Source organism: Fragaria vesca, linkage group LG3 (genome assembly GCF_000184155.1).
Source record: "Fragaria vesca subsp. vesca linkage group LG3, FraVesHawaii_1.0, whole genome shotgun sequence".
Classification (NCBI taxonomy): Eukaryota; Viridiplantae; Streptophyta; class Magnoliopsida; order Rosales; family Rosaceae; genus Fragaria; species Fragaria vesca.
In genome coordinates, this window is record NC_020493.1 from 21,434,447 (window position 1) to 21,457,923 (window position 23,477).

The following is a 23,477-nucleotide window of genomic DNA, read 5'->3' on the forward strand; positions in this document are numbered from 1 at the left end:
GAGAGAGAGAGAGAAGCGATTGAGGTGTTTAATGAGGTGAGGGAGTTGACACATCATTGGCGTATTTCATTGTCATCAGGTTTCAGTGATTTCTATTGTGAACTGTTTAATTCATGAGCCTTGCTCAATGTAGGAATCACGTTCAATTCTGGAATGCTTTTGTTTTGTTACTGCAAAGTACAAGTTTTAAATCTTTGGTTTATTCCATCTTAGCCTTGCTCGTTCAATAAATCCAGCTCTGTCAAGGCAATGTAGTGGACAAAGAAAAAATGGTTGTGGTTCTTTCAAATATTGGAAAATTGTATCATGGAGGAAAACTATATCATGGAATGGTTGGTTGTCCTCTGAAGGATCTAACGGACAATGTTGATGCTGGTACTTTTTTTCTTTCAATATTTCATATGCATTCTGTGAGGAACATCGTGTTGTTGAATGTTGGTACTTGTTTCCATATTTCTCTGATGATTGATGAATATGATCACCACACCTAACTACTATATGCTATTAACTTGAATCTTGAATTGATCTGTTTAAACTTGAATCTAGCCACCTCCCAATTTGTTCTACAAGATGGTTACCTTTGGCACACATCAGATCTTGAACTCTTTTTTATATCTGTGAATTTGTGTTTTGTATTCTGAACTCATCTACTGTTCTATATAGAGGCCTCTTTACAAGTTAATGGATCTTATTTTTACAAGGATTTAGGATATTTTGACTCATGTAATCAGTAGTAGTATAACTAGTATTGAGATCGATTGTTCTAATGGGTTTAGGTTTATGTTGATTAGGTGACTTTTGCAAAATGTCAGTCTCAGTTTTTATATGTTTAGCTCCTGAATTTTTTTAAGACAACGCTGGCTATCATGTGATTCTGCAATGCTGCTGTACTGTTCTTTGCTTAGTAATTTCCAGATAGTGATCTCTCCTGAACGATTTGATATCTCACTTCTCATTCCGATTTGTATTTTCATCTGTGTAGTTCAATTTGTTAAGTATAGATTGCAATCCGAACCTGAATTTTGATCATGCAGAAAATCGGCAATACCTGTACTGGCTGTACTAGATGCAAAAACTATGTCCATTGATCCCGTGGCAGTTATATGGATCCGATTCCTACTTTGTGACAGAGGTCAGTGCCACTTCCAGTGTTCCTAAGATGCTCTTCAATTATTATTTGATTTTTGCTTGGCTTTTGAGTCTGCTTTCCGATTCTCGCATTTATATGTCGTTCTACTTTTGCATCTATTTCTTATAATCTACAATTGATCATTCTGACTTTGGATTGACTTCTAAAAGAAAAAAGAAAAAAAAAAGGATTATACATCTGCCATAAGGAAGTGGATTGGTGACGCTGTGAGATAGAGGTATATATAGATTCATCAAATTTAAATTGTTCACAAGGGTAGTGGGTTGGTTAGTAGTGGTAAGAATCATCGTGAGAAATTGTCCCGTGATCATTGTCAAACATATTTAATAACTTCATCACTTTAAAGCTTAATTTTGCCTTCAACTCAAGTTTCTATATCCACAAGATTTGAAGACAAAACTTATTTTTGGAATTTTGGATATATATATAATATATCACAAACAAAGATTCAGATAAAGTTTATTTAATAAAATAAGGGGGATTTTCATATATACTCAATTTTAAAGAGTGGTTTTAAATAAAACCCACATAATATTCTTTTCTGATAGACATCTAAAATGTATCAATTATGATACATATTATGTCCTATTTTTTCTAAATTTTACACAATTGCCACCATTCAACTATAACATATAAACATAATAAATAATCTTAATTGATGTTTTCTTAAATACCTTGATTATGAGTTTTTCTTTTAACACCAACATTTTTCAATCAATTTGCAAAAATCATGCGGTTTTTTTTATTTTTATGAAAAAATCTAGGTGAAATGAATACATTCTATGATCTATACATAGGGTAAAATACAATATAAATAAGATATCTGATTATTTGAGTAAAAAGAAAAAAATTTATAATGTTACCGTAAGCCCTAAGCCCTAAGCTCTAAACCCTAAACCCTAAACCCTATACCCTAAACCCTAAACCCTAAACCCTAAACCCTAAACCCTAAACCCTATACCCTATACTCTAAACCTATACCCTAACCCTATACCCTAAACCCTATTAACTTAACCCTATACCCTAAACCCAATTTTGGGTTTTTCTTTTTAGGTATATTATCATATCATGTTAGAAATGTAAATGTTCTCTCGATCAGGATGAGAAATGATATAATAATATACCTAAAAATAAGAAAATTAATCAAAGAACAAGAACGTGTACCTTACAATCAGACATTTTTCGACTATGTAGAGAGAGACACCAAATGTGAGCTTAAAAATGAAAAGAATTATTCTATTACAAATGACATACTTCTATATATAACATATATATACACTCAAGTTAGTAATAACAAGGTAAGAAATTAAAGAATGTAATTGATTATGATAAAGTTAAATCCAACTAAATTTTAGCTTAATATTTGAGTTTCAAATTGATGCTAAAATTGAGAAAGATACCAAATTTAGCTTTATATCGTCTGAATGGCAAATCAGAGAAACTAGAAAATGAAGAAAACTATTAATTATAGACATATGCTCTATATAGTAAGTTTGCTTATGTGGAGTGGGTGTAAAATGAAAAAAAAATATGTATGAGTTTATCTTAAAAGAGGTCTAGTATTTTGGGTTTTTATCTAATTTTCTTATAAAATAACTGAAGTGCATGTTTGCCTCTGTAGTCTGTACTATTGCCAATTTGCCAGTCTTGGGTGATTTCTTTGACCCTATCGCTCTTTTGTTGAATGGAATCTTTAGTGGAAAAACTATGCGCTATGTAAGTTGGTAGTTTGGTACTAAAGCATTCGACCTCTCGAACTACTTCAGACTCTGGATGTCAAAAAGAGGGCAACTTGATCGATATGGAGTGCCAAGATGGAACCAACTCTCGGGCCCTTGGCGACATCTTTTATGAACAACTTGCAAGCAGAAGTTGAAAAGTATGAAGTATATCAACTTGCTAGTAAAAGTTGAAAACTATGACTATCGATAGGAGCACAAACGACAGTTTCATCCCCATCCCCTTGTCTACTTTTACCAGAAAATGAAGTGGTTATCTGTATGACTTGGATCTCTTCTTCGTTCTGTTCTGCAAATGTTGTTATAGATTGGAAGACCGTAAACGTGCACTTCATTTTCTTGAAGATTAATGAAACTAGAATGTCCTATTCATCTAGTCAAATCATAATTTCATATGACAGAAAAATCTCCATACTATGCTAGTTTACTTCCTTTTATAAATACAAAAGTCTGTCAATGTAGTTTCCAGCGTTTTACATGGGATTAGGACTTGTGCTACTGATTCTCGAATTGTATTGTTGTTTACCGGCTTTGTTCATATTTTTCATCAGTTTAATAGCAGATTTAATGTTTAAATCCCGTTTGACAAGATCAAACAAGTATTTGGTTTTCTGTTTGATTCGGTTTAATGGCGTCTTATTACCAGGGACACTTGTAAGGTCTTCGAAGTCACCTGAGGGGTCTTATCAACCTCTATTTGATTATGCTGTAGTCCGTCATGGACTCTGTCAAAGACAGAGATGTTTTATGTTTTAATTTTAATTTGTCACATTATAGAAATTGACTTATATTTATTGATGGTGATACTATGACCTGCAAATGTTTTTATTGCTTATTTACAATTCCTTAAGATTATCCTCTCAAACTTCTAACCCTGTTCTTCTTTTCATCTTTCCTAACTTCTACTAAAATCTTGTCGAGAGTTAAAGAGCTAGGTTGGGAGGCAAATGGGCGGTTATGAGGGCAATGTTAGAGTTTCACTTTCCAAATTCCTATTCTTGTTCAACTTGTTTCAGTCACATAATTGCTATTCAATTTATAACATAACTGCAACCCAATCACTGTCACTTGGACAAACTCTTATCTCCCCCAGACAAGAGTTTGAATTAGGCTTCTTCACTCCTAATGATTCTAGGAATCAATATGTGGGTATCTGGTATAAGAAAATTTCTACTGGAAAATCTGTATGGGTGGCCAACAGAGAAAATCCAATTACAGTTTTAGATCCTCCAGCTAGTCTAATAATCAGCAGCAATGGAAATCTGGAGCTCGTAGATGGAAAGCTACAGTCCTTGCGGTCAACCAATATAAGTGGAGTAGCATCAGCATCAGATCAAATAGTAATATTACCACCTTTGTTGTCCTCTCCGACGATGGAAAATTGATCCTCAAAGATGGCTTATCTGTGGAACCTTTGTGGCAGAGTTTTGATTATCCTGGTGATACTTTCCTACCACCAAATACAGCACTTGGGTTCAATACTAAAACTGGAGAGAGACATGTGTTGACTTGCTGGGCAAGTAACACTGATCCATCCCCAGGAAAATTTGTTGTTGGAACTGTGCCACAGAAGCCACCAGAAGCATTCACTTGGAAATTAGATTCATGTTCAATGCCATACTGGAAAAGTGGACCATGGGATAATTCGATGTTCATTGGGATACCGATAATGGATTCAAACTTTGTTCAATCTTGCAGAAGATGCAGAGAAGGGAACTTCATATTTCTCTTTTAATACATACAACAGCTCCACTGTCTACAATCTGGTGATTTCACCTGAAGGCATTTTAAAGCTACTGAGTAAGAGAGAAGGCAAAGATTGGCACTTAGTTTGGGAGGCTCCGAATAATCCATGTGATATTTATGGGCGGTGTGGTCCTTGAAACCTCAAGTTGCAAGTGTTTGGAAGGGTTTGTGCCAAAGTCAGAGGAAAAGTGGAGCAAAAATATCTGGACAGAAGGGTGCGTGAAGCGAACTAACTTATCTTCATGTGGTAATTCATTGCAAGGGAAAAGAGATGGATTTAGGAAGATGGATGGTATCAAACTCCCAGATTTTTATGAATTTGTGCAGCTTGGTCAGAAAGCTGAAAATTGCCACATATGGTGCTTGAATAACTGTTCTTGCTTGGCATATGCATATGTAATTAATATAGGGTGTTTGGTCTGGTCCAGAAGCCTTGTTGACATCCAACAGTTCTCCTCTGGTGGACAACAACTTTATTTCCGTCTCGCACATTCAGAACTAGGTAACAATACCAGTGCTGGTATCGAATAATACTTGGTTATGGGATAGGATAATGCTATTATGTTGTCTCTCAAATAATCAAACCACTTCTGATATTTTGTTTGCTTCAATTTTCAGTTGGTGATAACCAGACACGGAAACCATCTATATTGTTGTAGCTGTTTCTGTCGTTACCATATCTGGAGCCATCATAATTTTCATATTCAATAAGCGCAGAGCTAATATATGAATTCCTGCAGAACAAAAGTTTGGACACTTTCCTGTTTGGTTGGTTTCTCTAAGCCTTTATTACTGATGCTTCTTTGTTATGTGATTCTAGCATCTCTTTCACACCCTAAGAAATTAGAACTGGTATTAGTACTACTGCATTATAACAATTTTTCGTTTTAATTAATGCATTTCTATTATCTTTTTTTATCTTGTTTTTTCATAAACTTCGTGAAATCACGATCATTCACAGATGAGTAACAACAGGTTCAGTAAAATGATCACATGAATATAATATAACACTATAACAGTGATGATTAAGAAGTCACAATGTAGGAGAGATACAATTAATTAAGAATAATATGACCATGACTACTACTCTACTAGGCAGATAAAGACAAATTGGGAGGAAAAAAAAACATGATAGAAAAATGCAAATATCATGAAACTTGAAAGATGTACTTCACAATGATCTTGTTGTCACATAATTTGTAGAAGAGATGCAAATAAGTATGTAAGAATATGATGACCACTTTGTCATTTCTATATGATGAATTGAGGCCAGAAGAATCACTTGATTAACTTAAGTTGTGATTTTATTATAACTACAAATGCTTATGTGTTTATTTCAGTTTTGTAGATATGGACCTAAGATATCAGGAGAAACTAATACCTAATTAGGATGCGGTTAATCGAGTCTAATTTTTAATCCCATCCCTCTAGTAGTGATCTTCACCCGTATGAAACTAACCCTCTTAAGAAGCTAAATGATATTAGGGTGCAATATGAGACTCAAAGAAAACTCAAATACCTGCAATAACCTGCTTGAAGAAAGCCAAAAATGTTAATTAAGCACTGTAATAGGAACAGTGGGTTAGAATTGCATCATGGGTTGAAGTATTATATACTAAGCATCCTTGCGAGTAAGATCTAGAATATTTGTGCATCTAACATGTGTCTAACACGCATATTTATACAAAATAACATAAATTTCTATGATTCTCAAACAACTAACAACATCATTGGAGTGAATCATAGTGAAATATTAGTGTCACCATGCATTTCTTCATAGTTAAATTTACATCTAATTAATAATGGTCAGCAGCTTCAATATTTTTGAGCTATGTTAATCTTGATAGAAGTTCTAGCAATTTAGTTGCAAACACTTGTTGATTCTTTTGTATGTCAACTAGAATTATTAACTTCATCACTTCAAAGCTTAATTTGGGTGTGATCAATCTAATGTATGTCAAACATAATTAACAACTTCATCACTTTAAAGATCAATTTTTCCTTCAAGTCAAGTTTCTTATATATGACAAGATATGAAGACAAAACTTACCACATTTGGTTTGGATAAATATATCACAGTCAGATGCAAGTTTATTTAATTTAAGAACATAGACTGAAGTCAGTGAAATGAATATTTCCTCTGTAGTCTGTATTATTGCCACTGTTGATTTCCTTGACCTTATTGCCACTCTTGGGTGATTGCTTTGACCCTATCACTTTTTTTTAGAAGAAAATTCATTAATAATCAAAAGAAATTACAGAACATTGAAATAACCGGTTGTGATGCCTACACCACAACACATATTCATACTAAGATATGTAGTTACAGGTCCGTCACTAGGGGCAACATCGGGTCCGTCACTAGAAACAACATCCATGAGCCAAAAGAGCCCAATCCCTAACCAAATTTTACGTTTGACACGAGCTACTCAAACCTAAGAGTAACGATACAACTTTACCACTAACAATAAACTGAGTCAATTATTTTTCTTCAACACCTTGCCCCTCCTGGGTGATTGCTTTGACCCCATCACTCTTTTAAACTGTTTTGTTGAATGGAATCTTTAGTGGGGAAACTATGTGCTATATAAGTATTGCCACTCTTGGGTGATTTCTTTGACCCTATCACTATTTTGAACTCTTTTGTTGAATGGAATCTTTAGTGGGGAAACTATGTGCTATGTAAGTTGGTAGTTTGGTACTAAAGCACCGGACGTCTCTAACTACTCTCGACTCTGAATGTCAATAAAAGCCTAAAAGGGCAACTCGAGATGGAGTGCCAAGATAGAACCAACTCTTGGCGACACCTTTTATGAACACCCTTTATCAACTTGCAAGTAAACGTTGTAAATTACATGACTATCAGTAGGAGCAGAAACGACACAAATTCAATTGTTCTTCATAAATTCGATTTATTCTAAATCGGAGTAGGTTGCTATTGCTAATCATCCTATGGGTAGTGGAAATCAGGTCATGTCCTCTTTTATTGATTCTTTTCGTTACTGGACATGCCCAAGTTGTTCACTTCTATATTCTCTTTCATTTTCCTTAGACGACTGCAAAGTCTTTTTGAGTAAACGAGGAGACAACGATGGAGAAAATGTGAGTTGTATAAGAATATAGCTCTCACCCACTTTCTCTTCCATACAGAATATATGCTTTTACAGCAAAATTATCAAACCAACAATTATGGGGCTATCACTGAGCTTGTGGGATGGTCGCATGCTTTCGGCACCAGTAATTCTCTTTGTGTTTCATTTCTTTGTTTTTGCCAACTCTCTAAACTCTCTGCAGCAGCCATCATCTTTCTGCCATGACGATGAGAGCTTGGCATTGCTCCAGTTTAAGCAAAGCTTTGTAATCGACGAATTTGCTTCTGTTGGTGAGGGTGCTTATCCAAGGGTTTTGTCATGGAAACCAGCTGCTGCTAAAGAATGCTGCTCATGGGACGGGGTCGAGTGCGATGAGAAGACAGGTCATGTCATTAGCCTTGATCTTAGTAGCAGTTACCTCTCCGGTTCTATCGATTCCAACAGCACCCTCTTCCACCTTGTTCATCTTCAGAGGCTGAACCTTGCCGACAATGACTTCAATCAATCTCAAATTCCTATTACCATCAGGAATCTTCCGGTGCTTCATTATCTTAACCTCTCTGGCTCATTCTTTTCTGGTCAAATCCCATCTGAAATTTCTCAGTTGTCCAAGTTGTCGTCCCTGGACCTATCCTCCAATACTGATAGTACTGGTGAAAGATCCCTGATGCTAAACCAGTCCAATCTAAAAAGGCTGGTTCAGAACTTAACCAGTCTAGAAAAGCTTCATCTCAGCTCCGTCCTCATTTCTGCACCAGTACCCGATTCTGTGGCAAATTTACCATTTCTGACATCTCTCCTCCTAGAGTATTGTGATCTGCGAGGCCATTTCCCGGTAAGTATTTTAAAACTACAAAGTTTAAAGTTTCTTAATGTAGAATCCAATCCAGATCTCTTTGGTTTTTTGCCGGCATTTGAACAAACTAGTCCTCTAATGTCACTCAGAGTTTCCAGAACAAGGTTTTCAGGAAGCCTTCCCTTTTCAATTAAAAAGCTTGATTCACTGAACGAATTAGTTGCCAGTCGATGCAATTTTTCAGGTCTGCTTCCATCTTCACTCGGAAATCTTAGGCAGCTGGTTTATTTAGACCTTTCAAATAACACACTTAGTGGCTCCATCCCTGCTTCTTTGGCTACCCTTAGCCAACTGTCACATCTGTCCCTTGATAATAATCATTTCAGCGGTTACATCCCATCTTCTCTTGGTAATCTCATCCAGCTTACAACACTTTCGCTTGCAACAAATCAACTTACCGGTCCAATCCCATCTTCTCTAGGAAAACTTATCCAGCTCACTGAGTTAGACCTCTCTGGTAATGATTTTGGTGGTTACATCCCATCTTCCATCGGAAATCTCAACCAGCTCGTAAGACTTTCGCTTTCTTCGAATCAATTAACAGGGCCAATCCCATCTTCTGTAGGAAATCTTAGCAATCTAATTGAGTTGGATTTTTTCTCAAACCATTTGCACAGTTCCGTTCCTGAGTCCTTATTCAATCTCACAAATCTCGTGACGCTTTATCTAGATAGTAATAGACTGAGCGGCAAAGTGAATTTCTCCATGTTTCAAAAGCTGCAAAATCTCCTCATACTGTATCTCTCTGGAAATAAATTGGAATTGTTGCTCGAAGAGACAAGACATACGAATGCAACAACTTTTCCAAATTTTATAACTCTAGGATTGGGTTCTTGCAACATAACCGAGTTCCCAAGTTTCCTAAGATATCAAAAAAATTTGCGATGGCTGGATCTTGCTGAGAATGGAATGCATGGCCAAGTACCGAGATGGATGTGGAATGTAAGCATAGAAAGTTTGACGGTTATGAACATTTCTCATAACTTCCTTTCTGGCTTTGACCAACCTCCAGATATTCTTTTGTGGAGTGGCTTACAGCTCTTGGATCTTTCGTCCAACCTGATTCAGGGATCGCTACTGATACCTTCACCATCAATCGAGTACTATGTAGTTTCAGACAACAAGCTAAGTGGGCAAGTTTTACCTCTGATTTGCAATCTGACTTCTCTGAAGTACCTTGATTTGTCAAACAACAACTTGAGTGGGATGCTGCCACAGTGTCTTGGGAAGTTCAGTAAAAATCTGCGAGTTTTACATCTTGGAAACAACTCTTTTGAAGGCCACCTCCCGGAAGCATACACAAGCAGTCTAATCATGATTGATGTTGGTAACAATAAGCTGCAGGGAATCTTGCCCAGGTCATTGGCAAATTGTTTGATGCTTGAGTTTCTTGTTATATCTAACAATGAGTTCAGTGATGTTTTCCCTTTTTGGTTGGGAACTCTCCCAGGGTTGAGACTCTTGGCAATGCACCATAATGGATTCCATGGGGTGATAAGGAAACCTGAAAAGAATCCAGACTATTTTCTTCAGTTGCACATTCTTGATCTATCTTTCAATAATTTCTCAGGCAACTTCCCCTTTGAATACATTTTCTCTGGAAATGCAATCAAAGGTATCACTTCCGATCAGTTCACATACCTGAAGACAACCGCAGATGTTGTTTATGATCCTTCATATCATGGCGGGTATTTCTCCTTCACAATGACAAGTAAAGGTGTGAACAGATTCTATCCCAAGATTCGAGAGGACTTTGCAGTCATTGACATCTCAAGCAACAATTTTGAAGCTGAGATTCCTGAGTTTATTGGGGACCTAACGGGGCTTCGTTTGCTAAATATGTCGAACAACATTCTCACTGGTTTGATCCCCTCATCCTTGGGAAAATTAAAGTTGCTTGAATCGTTGGACCTTTCACAGAACAAACTCTCAGGGGAGATCCCTCGTCAACTGGCACAGATTTCATTTCTTGCGAAATTCAATGTCTCTCACAACAATCTCAGTGGTCTTATTCCTCGTGGTTCCCAGTTTGCTACCTTTGACAGTACTTCATATGAAGGAAACCTGGGGTTGTGTGGAGATCCATTGCCAAAGAAATGCGGCAATGATGCTCCTCCGTTGCCACCTCCTACAGAAGAAGATGATGATTCTGATTCTGGAATTGAATTGGATTGGAAATTTGTACTAGCAGGATCTGTGAGTGGCATGCTAGTTGGAGTGGTTCTTGCAGATGTCCTCCTCACAAGGAGGCGTGAGTATTTTCTTGAGATTGTTGGGATACTAATCAGACTAACGAAAAGGAAAAGAAAGAATAGGGCTTGGAAAGATTGAGTTTGTTTGTTTTGCTATGCAACTAGTCAACTACTCTTTGTTTCTGTTGTTCCCCCATATGTATTGTGTTTTTCTTTCTACATATCTGTTGGCAAAGTAGAGAAATAATGCATACTACTTCTATAACTAATTTGATTATAGAGCAACTCAGAGCGTCGTTTACTTTTATTTTTACACAGGATATTTTCTCAGATATCTTATTTCGACAATAATTTCAAATTTACGAATAATCATGTTGCTCAATTCTAATGAAACATAAGACTAGAGAGAAAAAAACCCAAAAACAAAGCTCTGATTAACTAAAGAATGGACTAACCTCTTCCCTAGTTCCCTTGATAGCATTCTTATGTAGTGAGTATCAGGAAAATGTGCTGTACCAAACAGTCTCAATGCTTCTACCCATACTTCTACGTCACGTTTCCGAGAAATATGATGCATCTCAAGCAATGCAACCAAGTGTCCAAGACCAATCTATCATATTCTGTATCAGTCCACCCCTAGTACAAGGCACCAATCCTCTTACATATCACCAAGTCACCCACCAAAGCCTCCAGAGGTCGAGCCAACCCCATATCTTGCAATGCCATGTTATCAGAATCCCGAACCCGCCATACCCCCTGAGCTTCCAAAAGGAAATAAGAGTAACAGTCGTCCGCCACACTCGATTTCTTTCATGCATTTCATCGAACACCTTATCTACAGAACTTTGCGTCCCCAAAATCTATCCAATACAACAATCAATGATGGCCGAAAAGTCGAAACCAACAAAACAGCCAAACGCCAAACAAGTATCCTTCCTCCCCAGACGCCACATCCAAACCACACGACTTGCCGCAGAGCCTGTAGCCATCAGGCTTCAAAGTTGAAAAGCCTTGGCAAATAATTAAACCAAGGGGCACATGCCAGACAGACTCACGTTACGTTAAAACGTAAAACAATGTCGGTTAACCCAAGGGACAAAATGGTATTTACAGAGACCAACGGTGACCGTTTCACCCCCGGGAAATAGTTTCTTAAACAAAGGCGGTGACCTTTGGCACAACCCAAAAGTCCATCCTCACCCAAAATGAACCTCTCCCTCCACCTAAGGTCCTCACCGCTGCGCCCACATTCTTCCCCTACAAAAATGGCCACACTCTTCTCTCTTTCCTTCTTATCATCACCATCAACTTCTGAATCCAAAGCATTCAATCTGCCATGTCGTCATTTGGGTTCCTATCTCCTCCTCCTATATCCTCCTCGGCTCCCACGAGGCAGCTCTCCGCAGCCACTACTCCGGCTGCGGCACCGATTGTCGCTCCGGACGTGGCTGCGGAGAGGCTGGAGCCGAGGGTGGAGGAGAGACAAGGGTATTGGGTGTTGAAGGAGAAGTTTCGACAAGGGATTAATGTTCAGGAGAAGGTCAAGATTCAGAGGGAGCCTATGAAGCTATATATGGAAGGCGGGATTGAAGAGCTTGCTAAGTTGCCTTTTGAGGAGCTTGACAAAGCTAAGGATACTAAGGATGATATTGATGTTAGGCTCAAGTGGCTTGGTCTCTTCCACAGAAGAAAGCATCACTGTAAGTAGATTGATCAATCATTTTTAACCTCTATTAATATTTATTACTATCAGCAACTTATTTGTTCGACAATTTTCTTGCTGAAATTTGCCTAGATGGTAGATTTATGATGAGGCTGAAGCTTCCGAATGGGGTCACAACAAGTGCACAGACAAGATATCTAGCGAGTGTGATACGGAGATATGGCAAGGATGGTTGTGCAGATGTGACAACCAGGCAAAATTGGCAAATCCGCGGAATTGTGCTGGCAGATGTGCCTGATATTCTGAAGGGTCTTGCTGGAGTAGGATTGACTAGTCTGCAGAGTGGGATGGACAATGTGAGAAACCCAGTTGGGAATCCACTTGCAGGCATTGACCCGCATGAAATTGTTGACACAAGACCTTACACGAACTTGTTGTCCCAATACATTACTGGCAATTCACTCGGCAATCCAACTATAACAAACTTGTAAGTAATCTAACTCTCTCATTTACCCTGTTGGGTTATTACTAAGCTTTAATTTCATACAAATGTATTGTTTGATCTGATATCACCTTAGTCCATGTAGTTTCAATTTAGCAATCACATCCCTTAGTTTATTAAATGTAGCATTATGATCCATGTAGTTTCAATCTAGCAATCGCATCTGTTAGTTTATCAAATGTAGCATTATGATCCAAATGCAGTTGTTAAATTATTGCAGAGATGTTAGTTGGTTGCTTGGCTTATTAAGTTATTTTTCATCTGAGCAGGCCAAGGAAGTGGAATGTGTGTGTGATAGGGTCTCATGATCTTTATGAGCATCCCCACATCAATGATCTTGCGTACATGCCTGCAACAAAGGATGGGAAATTTGGATTCAATTTACTCGTTGGAGGCTTCTTCAGTCCCAAAAGATGTGCAGAGGCAGTTCCTCTTGATGCATGGGTCTCAACTGAAGATATGATCCCAGTTTGCAAAGCTATTCTAGAGGCTTATAGAGACCTTGGATTCAGAGGCAACCGACAAAAGACAAGAATGATGTGGTTGATCGATGAACTAGTAAGTATTACACCATACTGATTATATAATAAGATGCCTGTTAACGTAAAATGTGTAATATTTAAGTTACTCTACTACTTAGTTATCCATATTTCAACATCTCAACTCATGGAATACGTGAAGTATATACTTTCAAATGTTCACAGTAACTTTTGTTATTGTGTACTAATATTGTTGCCTTGCTTTAGGGCATAGAAGGATTCAGATCAGAGGTTGTTAAGAGAATGCCCTTTAAGGAACTGGAAAGAGCATCTACTGAAGACTTGGTACAGAAGCAATGGGAAAGGAGAGACTATATAGGTGTCCATCCACAGAAACAAGAAGGTCTAAGCTTTGTGGGTCTTCACATTCCCGTAGGCAGGATCCAAGCAGATGACATGGATGAGCTAGCTCGTATAGCTGACGAGTATGGCACTGGGGAACTCCGTCTCACTGTGGAGCAAAACATTATTATCCCCAATGTTGAGAACACGAAACTCCAAGCATTGCTTCAAGAACCGCTTCTGAAAGAAAAATTTTCACCTGAACCTTCCATTCTCATGAAAGGACTAGTAGCTTGCACTGGCAACCAGTTTTGCGGCCAAGCCATCATCGAGACAAAGCAACGGGCCTTGAAGGTGACTGAGGAGGTGGAAAGGCATGTGTCAGTGACTCGGCCAGTGAGGATGCATTGGACGGGGTGCCCCAATACCTGCGGGCAGGTGCAAGTGGCAGATATAGGTTTCATGGGGTGTATGGCAAGGGATGAGAATGGAAAGCCTGTTGAAGGGGTTGATGTCTTCTTGGGAGGAAGAATAGGAAGTGACTCTCATTTGGGAGATATTTATAAGAAGAGTGTCCCTTGTAAGGACTTGGTGCCCTTAGTTATTGACATCTTGGTAAATCACTTTGGGGCTGTCCCAAGGGAGAGGGAAGAAGGGGAAGAGTAAATTGAAAGACTTAATAAAACGAAGGGTTCAGTGCAGATTTTTCATGGGGGTTTTCCTTGGTTGAAGAAAAGTAAAGAACGATTGAAGGGTGCTGTGAGCATAAGATATCTGACTTTATCGGATGTGAGCTTACCCTGTTTCCACTGTTATTGTATACCAAAGTAGTACTTGAGCTTGATCAGGTAAATAGTTAATTCATGTTTGCATTTAGTATATTTATGTTCATCACTAATAAGATGCAATCTCTATAATATTCAGTACAAATCTTATTCCCAGATTCAACTGAAGAGTTTATTACATGTAGACTGCATTGTTCGTGCTAATACACTTATTTTCATTATTCAAGAAGAAAAAATATAAATATTTACATGTTGCTTAGTTTGGTGGTGCTTTTTGTTCCAAGTAATATCCTGAAAAATTGTCAGGATCGGTCACGTTAGTCTATCAAATCGTTTTTTGTTGTGTCATAAATTTGTGCAGACTGTTAGTGAACAGATCATCACTCTCTCTACCCGTTTTAGAGTATTTATGGGACAAACTCGGAAACAACTTCTCGCGACAACTCAATGATTTGTTTTTTTTTGTTTTTTTTTTTTCACACTATAAAGCAAATTAATAAAAACGAAAGTTAGAGAGACCAAACTTATCTCCTTGATACAACGACAACTCAATGTTGAACATGGTTCTTTTGTGGTTTTGTAATTAGGAATGCAGATGAAAATCTTCAACATGCCTTTTGAAGTCCTTATTGCCAAAGTTGTTGCTTTTTAGAAATAGTTTTAGACTTTTGGAAGAGTTTATGTTGGGTTGAAGGGGACTGGAAATCCTTATTGATAGTATTTGGGTCACTATACTGTTGGAAATTATGTCGATCGTATCCAATAAATATGAATGAAAATTTTGATTACTCATGACCTTTTCCTCTGTAAGGTTACATGTGTTTTTCCTATAGTTGTCTTTAGGAATTAGTGTCTGTCTTAAGGAGATAAGGAGATAAGGAGATAAGAACGTGAACCGGTGTATAACTGTTGGTTTACTTGGGTTCTATATGAAACAAAGAAAGGACGAGAAAGATCAATGAATCAAATCAATGAAGCAATGAGTCCTCATTTCTTCTACAAGACTACAAATCTCCCTCGTGTCAAGATTGTTAGAATCCAAAATTGTAATGTTTTTATTTTGAATCATCGATTATTGTATTCTATAAGATGGACTCACCGAACTATAAGCCTCAGGGTAGGGGCGAAATATGTCTTTAGTCAAATGCATTTTGCATGCCTCAATGGGAAAACCAAGTCACTTCTTTGGATTAATTACAAAACACTACCCGAATTATAATGTTATTTTTATTCTCATACTTCATTATCAAAAACTTGCATTTTCATACCCGAAGTTCTATTCCGTTAGTATTTTGATACTCTGACCACTAACACCGTTAAATTTTGAGGGTTTTTTCGTCATTTCAATAAATGTATCATTTTTTACATTTACTTTAACAAAATAATGTATTTTTTTGAGGTTATCAAATACAAATAGAATAATTTTTTTTTGCAAAAATATTCAAAAAAAACTCCAAAATTAAATATTTATTTTTGCAACAATAGTGATAAAAGTTAGTAGAACTCTTATATGTATATATATTTTTGGAGTTACATGTTAAGCTAAAAAAAAAATTAAAATAAATTATATCGAGAAAATATCGAATATCGATGAAAATTTTATCATATTTTATATAAACATGATATATTTAACCAAAAATATTTTGTTAAAGTAAATGTAAAAAATGATATATTTATTGAAATGACGAAAATGCCCTCAAAATTTAACGATGTTAGTGGTCAGGGTATCAAAATGCTAACGAAATGAAACTTCGAGTACGAAAATGCAAGTTTTTGATAGTTAGGAATCAAAATGAAAATAACATCATAGTTCAGGTGATATTTTGTAATTAATCCTTGTTTTTTTATGAATTGAAATTTGTTTAGTCATTGTGATTTGAAGTCGATATTTGTTCAGTTCATGTGGTTTTATTTTAATCTGAATGGTCTTTAAAGTCATGATTTTTTATCCAAATGGTCATTCCGTCAATTTTCTCAGTTAAATTACTGATATGGCCGTTAAAGACTGTAATTTTTAACTACCATGTCAGTAATTTCACTGAGAAAATTGACGGAATGACAATTTGGATGAAAAATCGTGACTTTAAAGACCATTCAGATTAAAATAAAACCATAAGGACTGAACATATGTCGACTTCAAACCACAAGTACAATATTTTACCCTTTTTGTTTATAGGGTTGTGAAATTCACACACCTTAAATTGAAATCCACACACTCTTTTTCTTTTTTTGGTTAAAACATTCACAAAAGACAAAGTTTAAGTTACTAAAAGACAACATTTAAGTTACCAAAAAAGGGTGTGTTCATTTTTTTTTTTGGTTACAAAAATGGTAGTCGAGTGAGCTACCATTTCGGAGTCGGGAGCAATTTGTAGGTATGACCTCTCCCCAAAAAAAGGTGTGTAGATTTTAATATAAGATGTGTTGATTTCACATCCCTTTTTATAATGCTCTTATACGACTCAAACACTATTACACTCATAATTTATAATTTATGTTTCTGTTAATTTATGATTGTTTCCCTACATATACCGCATAGAGTATCTAAGTCTTTGGAGCATGAACCAGCCACACCCTCTTCCTCTAGCTCTGATTTTTCCTAGACCCAATATGAGAGGGTAATGGCAAGATGTAAACCGCGAATTAATAATCAAAGGGCAATCTGTAACCAAATTTCATGTGTTTACTACTAATACATGAATTGAAATTGGTTTATGTTCCATCTATTTATCCTGAATACAAAACGAGGTGATGGTTTATGAATCAATCATATGTAATCGATATTTTTTCTCTCATTATACTTGTTGGTCAGCTGTGGTCTAGTTGGTTAGCTAGTCTAACTGACATCGTTGAGGTCCAAACCAGACTAACATATATAAATGTGAGGTAGGTTAAGAAATAATATTTTTACAGACAAAAAATAACTAAACATATCATTCTAGATTTCTAGTGAAGAAAAGAAGAAAATATAGTAAAGAAAAGAAGAAAATAGACATGCCACAATAATTTCCCATTTCTTTATGGAAAAATGGTCCAAACAGTGTCTCACATTTTGAAGAAGCAAAGCTTTGGTATCTCACATTTAGAAAACTTCAAAACAGTATCTCACGTTCTTACTTCGACTAAAGTTTGGTATCTAGAACCGTTAGCTCCGCTAAAAAAATTGACGAGACATTTCTATTCATAAAATGACCAATATACCCTTGAGTTTTTATTTATGTTATTCTTTTTATATAAAAAGAGAAATTCGTCATAACGGTACCTCATCTTTTCTTCCTTATAAACTTTGGTACTTCAAGTTTTGATAACATCAGAACGGTACCTCAAGTTTTCTCCCCAACCTAATTTTAGTACTTTTAACCGTTAGTTCCGTTACAGGGGTTGCTAGGTGGCAATTTTTAAAGGCTATTTTCGTGTCTTCATGTCTTCATTCATTTTTTACTTTAGAAACAAAAACAAAGATTCATGAGTTATTGTTTTCATGAGTTTGCAATTGATGAAATTCATAAACAAAAATAAAGATTCCTGAGTTTTTATTTTTTTCATTTCGTAATTTGCTTGTCATAATATCATAAGCATTCAATAGTTAATATATTTGTACAAACTCACTTAATAAAAGATTCAAACATCTTTCTCTTCATCTCTAGTCTAGAAAAAAAATATCACTTTTTCAAGATCCAGCTCTTTTCGTGAAGGCCGTGAAGCTCCTAATTTCCTAAAGATAGAGGAAAGAAAAAGATAACAATTTTCCCACTACAAAAAAAATAATTTTTTATTAGGATTAATTTCAGTTTACTCCCCTCAAAGGTTTGGGGTTGACATCGTTTTACCCTCCATACTTTTAATTTTGAAAATTTACCCCCTAAAGTTTCTGATTTTCATAAATCAGGCTCAATTGCTAAAATTCCGTTCAATTTGGAGGTTAAATGCTAGTATAAAATCTTAGAAAAAGGGTCCTAAAAGGCGATTTATGTTATCATATGACTATTTTAACGCTTTTAGTGAGTGATGAAGTCAAAATTAACGCCTGAATTAGATGAAATTTCAGTAATTAGGCTTGATATATGAAAATTGGAAACTTTAGGTGGTACATTTTCAAAATTAAAAGTATGGGGGGTGAAATGATGTCAACCCTAAACCTCAGGGGGGTAAACTGAAATTAATCATTTTTATTATTACATAGATGAAATATATATTTAGAGAAAAAATAATGAATTGAAATATGAAAAGACAAAAAATACCCATGAAAAATGGTCAGCTAACGATTACCCTATCGGAGGTTACGGCTAAAAATACTAAAATTGGGTCGGGATGAAAACTGTTGAGGTACCGTTCTAATGTTTTGAAAAATTGAAGTACCAAAGTTTATAAGCAAGAAAAGATGAGGTATTGTTATGACAAATTTTTCTTTATATTATTTCTATTATATATAATGAATAACAAAAATAAAACTTAAGGGTAAATTAGTTATTTTATGAATAACAATAGTTGTCATCAGTTTTTTAACGGAGCTAACGGTTCTAGATACAAAACTTCGATCGAGAAAGATACTATTTTAAAGTCTTCTAAAGATGAGATGCCAAATCTTCGTTTCTTTAAAATATGAAACACTGTTTAAAAAATTTTTCCTTTCTTTATTTTCTTATATAAATCCGACCTATGCTGTTGCCCTCGTCATTTCACTACCTCCGCCGATAACACTGAAAAATGAGCAGCCGGCTCAAAACCCTAAAGAGCACAGACGATGATCCGAAGTTCCGAACCACCAACCCCCCGCCGCCACAATTCCTTACTTACCAGACAACATCATCGAGAAAATCCTCTCCTTCCTTCCGATCAATCTGGCTGCCCAGGCCAACACCGTCTCCAAGCAGCGGGCGAAGCTATGGCCTTCCTTCATTGTAATCGATCTCGACGAGGGCTGCTACAGCGAACATGAACGTTTCCTCGACATGTTGTACTTTTCTCTCAGACGATGCAAGGATCAGAGGGTCTTGGACAAGTTGAGGATTCGAGCCAGCCTTGAACTCGGCTTCCAAGAGGTAATTGAATGGCTTGATTTTGCAATGGAAAGGTGTGTCAAAGAGTTAGATATTCAAGATTTGGATCAGAATAGAATCAAAAACGCTACGAAAAACTTTTTGATTCCCCATGACGTTTTGACTTTGGAATCTTTGACCACTCTGAATTTGGAGAATGTTAGACTTTATGCAAGTTCCGGAATTGATGGTACTGTGAGCCTTCCCTCATTGAAAAACATGTCCCTCAAAGACGTGACATTTTTGGTGGATGTGGAGGACACAGCCATCAAGGCCTTACCCAGCTTAGTTTCGGGATGACCTTGCCTTGAGCATTTGTCAATCGATGGATGTAAGCTCGGCTACTCTGCCTTTCGGCTTGAAATTCAAGTGACAGTCTCAAATCCTTAGAAATTACGCATTGTCCTTCTAGGACTGTAGATATTACCGCCAAGAATCTGGAGTCTTTTACATTCTATTCGGATTGCACTTGTGCTTACCATAAGTTTATGTATTTGTGGGAATGTGATAGCTTGAAACATGTGGACATCTCTTGCAAGGGTTTGAGACAGCTTCTATTGCACAATTGCCTAGAAACTATGGAGAACTCTTTAAACACTCCCAGTCTGGAGATTTTTGAGTTTAGTGGTTATCTGAAGGCCCAGATCCATTTTGTGGAGGCTCCATCAAATTTAATAAACTCTATAATCAGAGTATGGGAGACCATATGGCCCATTGAATATTATTCTGCTATGAGAGATTTTCTTGAAAGTTTCGATTACTCCAGAAAAGTGAAGATACATATTGAAGAGGCTGAGGTAATATATATTTAATCTCTTTTTCATTTTGTTTGTTGCTGCTTATAGTTTGTAGCCTCATATTTCTAACATTGCTCATAGTTTCAAAAGCTAGATAAAAAAGAAAGTAATTAACTTTTAAATTTTAACCCAGTTGCCTGAATTCCTTAGCCTTTGAAACTTTATGAATCTGGACTCGCTTACTCAAAGTAAAGGTATGTTTGGTTAGTTCTTCAGCCAGTTATGGTAGTAAAGAAATTGGAGCTTAGGAGGGAACTTGATATAGAAAAGATGGGCTGCTATAGGACTCAGATTGGTTGTATGTTGCTTTTTGTTGGTTAATGTGAGCATTTGAATTTTATTATCTTATACAATAAGTTGGAAGAGTGCATAACACAATTAGGCATATATTGTGATTTTCATCTTTAATAGTTTGTTGTTGTCAATGGCTTGTAGGGTGTCATAATACCAGAACATTGCAGAATGGAATGGTCTCCCCCATTACCTAGTATTAGGCAGCTGCAGCTGTACTTTTCGGCTCCATTGGGGGACACAGAATATTGTTTGAGACCCTCATTGCTTTGGATGGCACCATCTGCAGAGGTTCTACCTTTTCTACATAATGATGACGACAGTGATGATTATGAAGATATGGTCGACCGCAATAACAATGATCACAATGATTATGAGGACGATGATGACTAATATAATAAAGCAAATTTTTTTGGCGGATAATGGGACTCTGAGAGAGTAGTATGATGTACTGCTTCAGTTGGAATCCCTCGTTTGCATGTCTTAAGCTTTTAGAGATTAATTTTGGGCCGCCTTGTCATTTTGAATTTGCCATTAGTCTCATTTTTTATTTTTTTCTGAGGTCTGAAAGTTCAATTTCAGTCTTTAACATCAAGAATTTGAATCCGGCTCATTCCCTGTTTTTGAATCTGTTTTGGTACGTTAGTCACTATTCTTTGTCCTCTCTTGTCTGGTGGTATTCTCTGTTTTTTTCCTTTTTCTTTATTTCATTATGTCCTTGTTGAGAGTGACGTGGAGAGTTAAGATCAATCTATTATGTCTTTGTTGGGAGTGATGTGGAGAGTTAAGATCGTTGTGGTTTTGATTGATTTTTGGAGGTGTTGAGTTGATTTTTATTATTATTATTATTATTATTTTTTTTTTATTATTATTATTTTTATTATTATTATTATTTTATTTATTTATTTATTATTTTTTTTTTGTCAAAAGTGAAACATACCATCTATTTTCTTGGTATCTATTTAGAGGAGGTCAAATCTTTACTATTAGAAAGCCAGTGTCTTGGTAGAAAATTTTGAGAAAAATAAAAATTATAGTTAATATGGGCTTTGACTGTAAAACACCGTTTGACAAAAAAAAAGGAGAAAGAAATAGGATTAGCACATTCATCTCCTTTTAAGTGGGGTAGATCAAGTAAAACTTTTTTCATTTTCTAATCTAAGTGCAGATGCACGGATAAAAGGCTAGTATAAATAAAGCGTTGAAATATTGGTGAGTTGTTGCCTGGTTCGTTAGGTAATCTAGCTAATAATGTGAAGCTTATGGTTCAAATCTCGATGATATGGTAGGTTACACGATTTTAATAAAATAAAAAAAAATTGTGAAATGACCCAGAGCGGCTTTAGTGCACCACGGTGCACTTGAACTATTCACGTATGTTAACGGACATTAGTGAGACGGAGAAATTCCATTGGTTAGTCAGATGAAGACCAATAAAAACGAAACTGTAATAAAAGTGTAAAACCAAAAAGAGTACAACCACCCTTCTGCACCACGTCCACTGCTGTAAACACCCATTTCCGACTGGGACCTCGACTCCCGCGACTTCCTTCTCCACCACAACACCGTCGACCTCGATCATCTCAATAAGATCTTCGTCGCCGTCGAGTTCTCTAGGCGGGCCTAACCTGATTCCTTGAAAGGAGGGGTCCACCACAACGTGCAAAAACTATAAAATTTCCCTTTAGGAAAAAGGGGAAGGGGGGGTCCCCAACCCAACCAAACCGGTGACCAAAAAAAACCTAAATAAAAAAAAAAGGAAAAAAAAAAAAAAGGAAAAAAAAAAGGAAAAAAAAAAAAAAGAACATAAATCTAATCAACCAAACTTATGCAGTCACATCTAAGCTCTATGCGCCTCAACCCAAAGGTCGCCGCTGACACCAAAACAGAAGTAAAAGAAAACAAAGAAAGAGAAACAAAGTAGGAACCCAGATGATACATGTCAAGGAAGCTAAAGGGGCGAAGTAGGGAAGAATCAACCAAGTAGGCTTGACGGTGACAAAGAGAGGACGAGGAGAAAACTTTTCTTGTGGTCTTGTGGAGTTCGGTTAGTTAGTGCTTGTCAGAATACATGAATTTAGTATGAAATTTTTTCTTTGAACGGGTGTATGCAACTCAACCTAGTTGGGAGGCTCAACCTTATGTCTCTGTTACAAAAATATAAAAAGCTTATATATTAAGTATGGATCTGGGCTACCCAAATGTCAACATTGGGCCCTCCGGTCCCCTCGACCCAAACTATCGCTAAAATGTGGGGTGGCCCGAACGTCTTTCCACTACTATATGACCCGAGTCACCGGACCTCTACCAATACTGCCGCCATTTCACAAACCCTCCCACACTGAAAAATGTGGAGGAGGGAATGGTACAAATTCCTAAGGAGCACAAAAGAGGATGATAATGAAACCGCCGCTCCACAACAATCCCTTACTTACCTGACAACGTCATCGAAAAAATCCTCTCCTTCCTTCCGGTCAAAGACGCCTTTGAGGCAACCGCCGTTTCGCAGCAGTGGAGATCCCTTTGGCCTTCCTTCCCTGTTATCGATTTCGACGAGGAATGCTATAGCGAACCTCGACGTTTCCTCAGTTTCCTGCGCCACTCTCTCAGACGATGTTGGGATCAGAGGGACTTGGACAAGTTGAGGATTCGAGCCAACCTTGGATACTGCTATGTTCCGGTAAATGAATGGGTTGAATTCGCAATTGAAAGGTGTGTCAAAGAGTTTGTTCTTCATGATTTGGATGAGGGTAACAAATTTTATAAAAACTTCCTGATTAACCATGAGGTTTTGACTTTGAAAT

At 36.7% G+C, this 23,477-nt stretch overlaps 3 protein-coding genes across 3 annotated transcripts; all 3 read left to right on the top strand.

The window, feature by feature from the left end:
- The first annotated feature begins 7,824 nt into the window (after positions 1-7,824).
- LOC101295904 (receptor-like protein 12-like) lies at positions 7,825-10,914 on the top strand. The gene has a single exon (XM_004296018.1). The coding sequence runs from the start codon at positions 7,825-7,827 to the stop codon at positions 10,912-10,914; it is 3,090 nt and encodes a 1,029-aa protein (XP_004296066.1).
- Positions 10,915-12,080: 1,166 nt separating this feature from the next.
- Positions 12,081-15,043, top strand: LOC101293380 (ferredoxin--nitrite reductase, chloroplastic-like). Its single transcript, XM_004294755.1, has 4 exons — positions 12,081-12,475; positions 12,571-12,925; positions 13,210-13,498; positions 13,687-15,043. Exons 1-4 carry the CDS (start codon positions 12,112-12,114, stop codon positions 14,425-14,427), a joined length of 1,749 nt encoding a protein of 582 aa, XP_004294803.1. The 5' UTR covers positions 12,081-12,111; the 3' UTR covers positions 14,428-15,043.
- Positions 15,044-19,309: 4,266 nt separating this feature from the next.
- LOC101293671 (putative F-box/FBD/LRR-repeat protein At5g62970-like) lies at positions 19,310-20,929 on the top strand. The gene is made up of 2 exons (XM_004294756.1): positions 19,310-20,382; positions 20,818-20,929. The coding sequence occupies exon 1, from the start codon at positions 19,499-19,501 to the stop codon at positions 19,883-19,885; it is 387 nt and encodes a 128-aa protein (XP_004294804.1). The 5' UTR covers positions 19,310-19,498; the 3' UTR covers positions 19,886-20,382; positions 20,818-20,929.
- Positions 20,930-23,477: the final 2,548 nt, after the last annotated feature.

Bases quoted from the DNA above. Each gene is read 5' to 3' on its own strand.
- LOC101295904 (XM_004296018.1), top strand. From the start codon at position 7,825: ATGGGGCTATCACTGAGCTTGTGGGATGGTCGCATGCTTTCGGCACCA.
- LOC101293380 (XM_004294755.1), top strand. From the start codon at position 12,112: ATGTCGTCATTTGGGTTCCTATCTCCTCCTCCTATATCCTCCTCGGCT. The intron at 12,476-12,570 runs GTAAGTAGATTG...AAATTTGCCTAG, and splicing joins CCACAGAAGAAAGCATCACT to ATGGTAGATTTATGATGAGG. The intron at 13,499-13,686 runs GTAAGTATTACA...GCCTTGCTTTAG, and splicing joins TGTGGTTGATCGATGAACTA to GGCATAGAAGGATTCAGATC.
- LOC101293671 (XM_004294756.1), top strand. From the start codon at position 19,499: ATGTTGTACTTTTCTCTCAGACGATGCAAGGATCAGAGGGTCTTGGAC.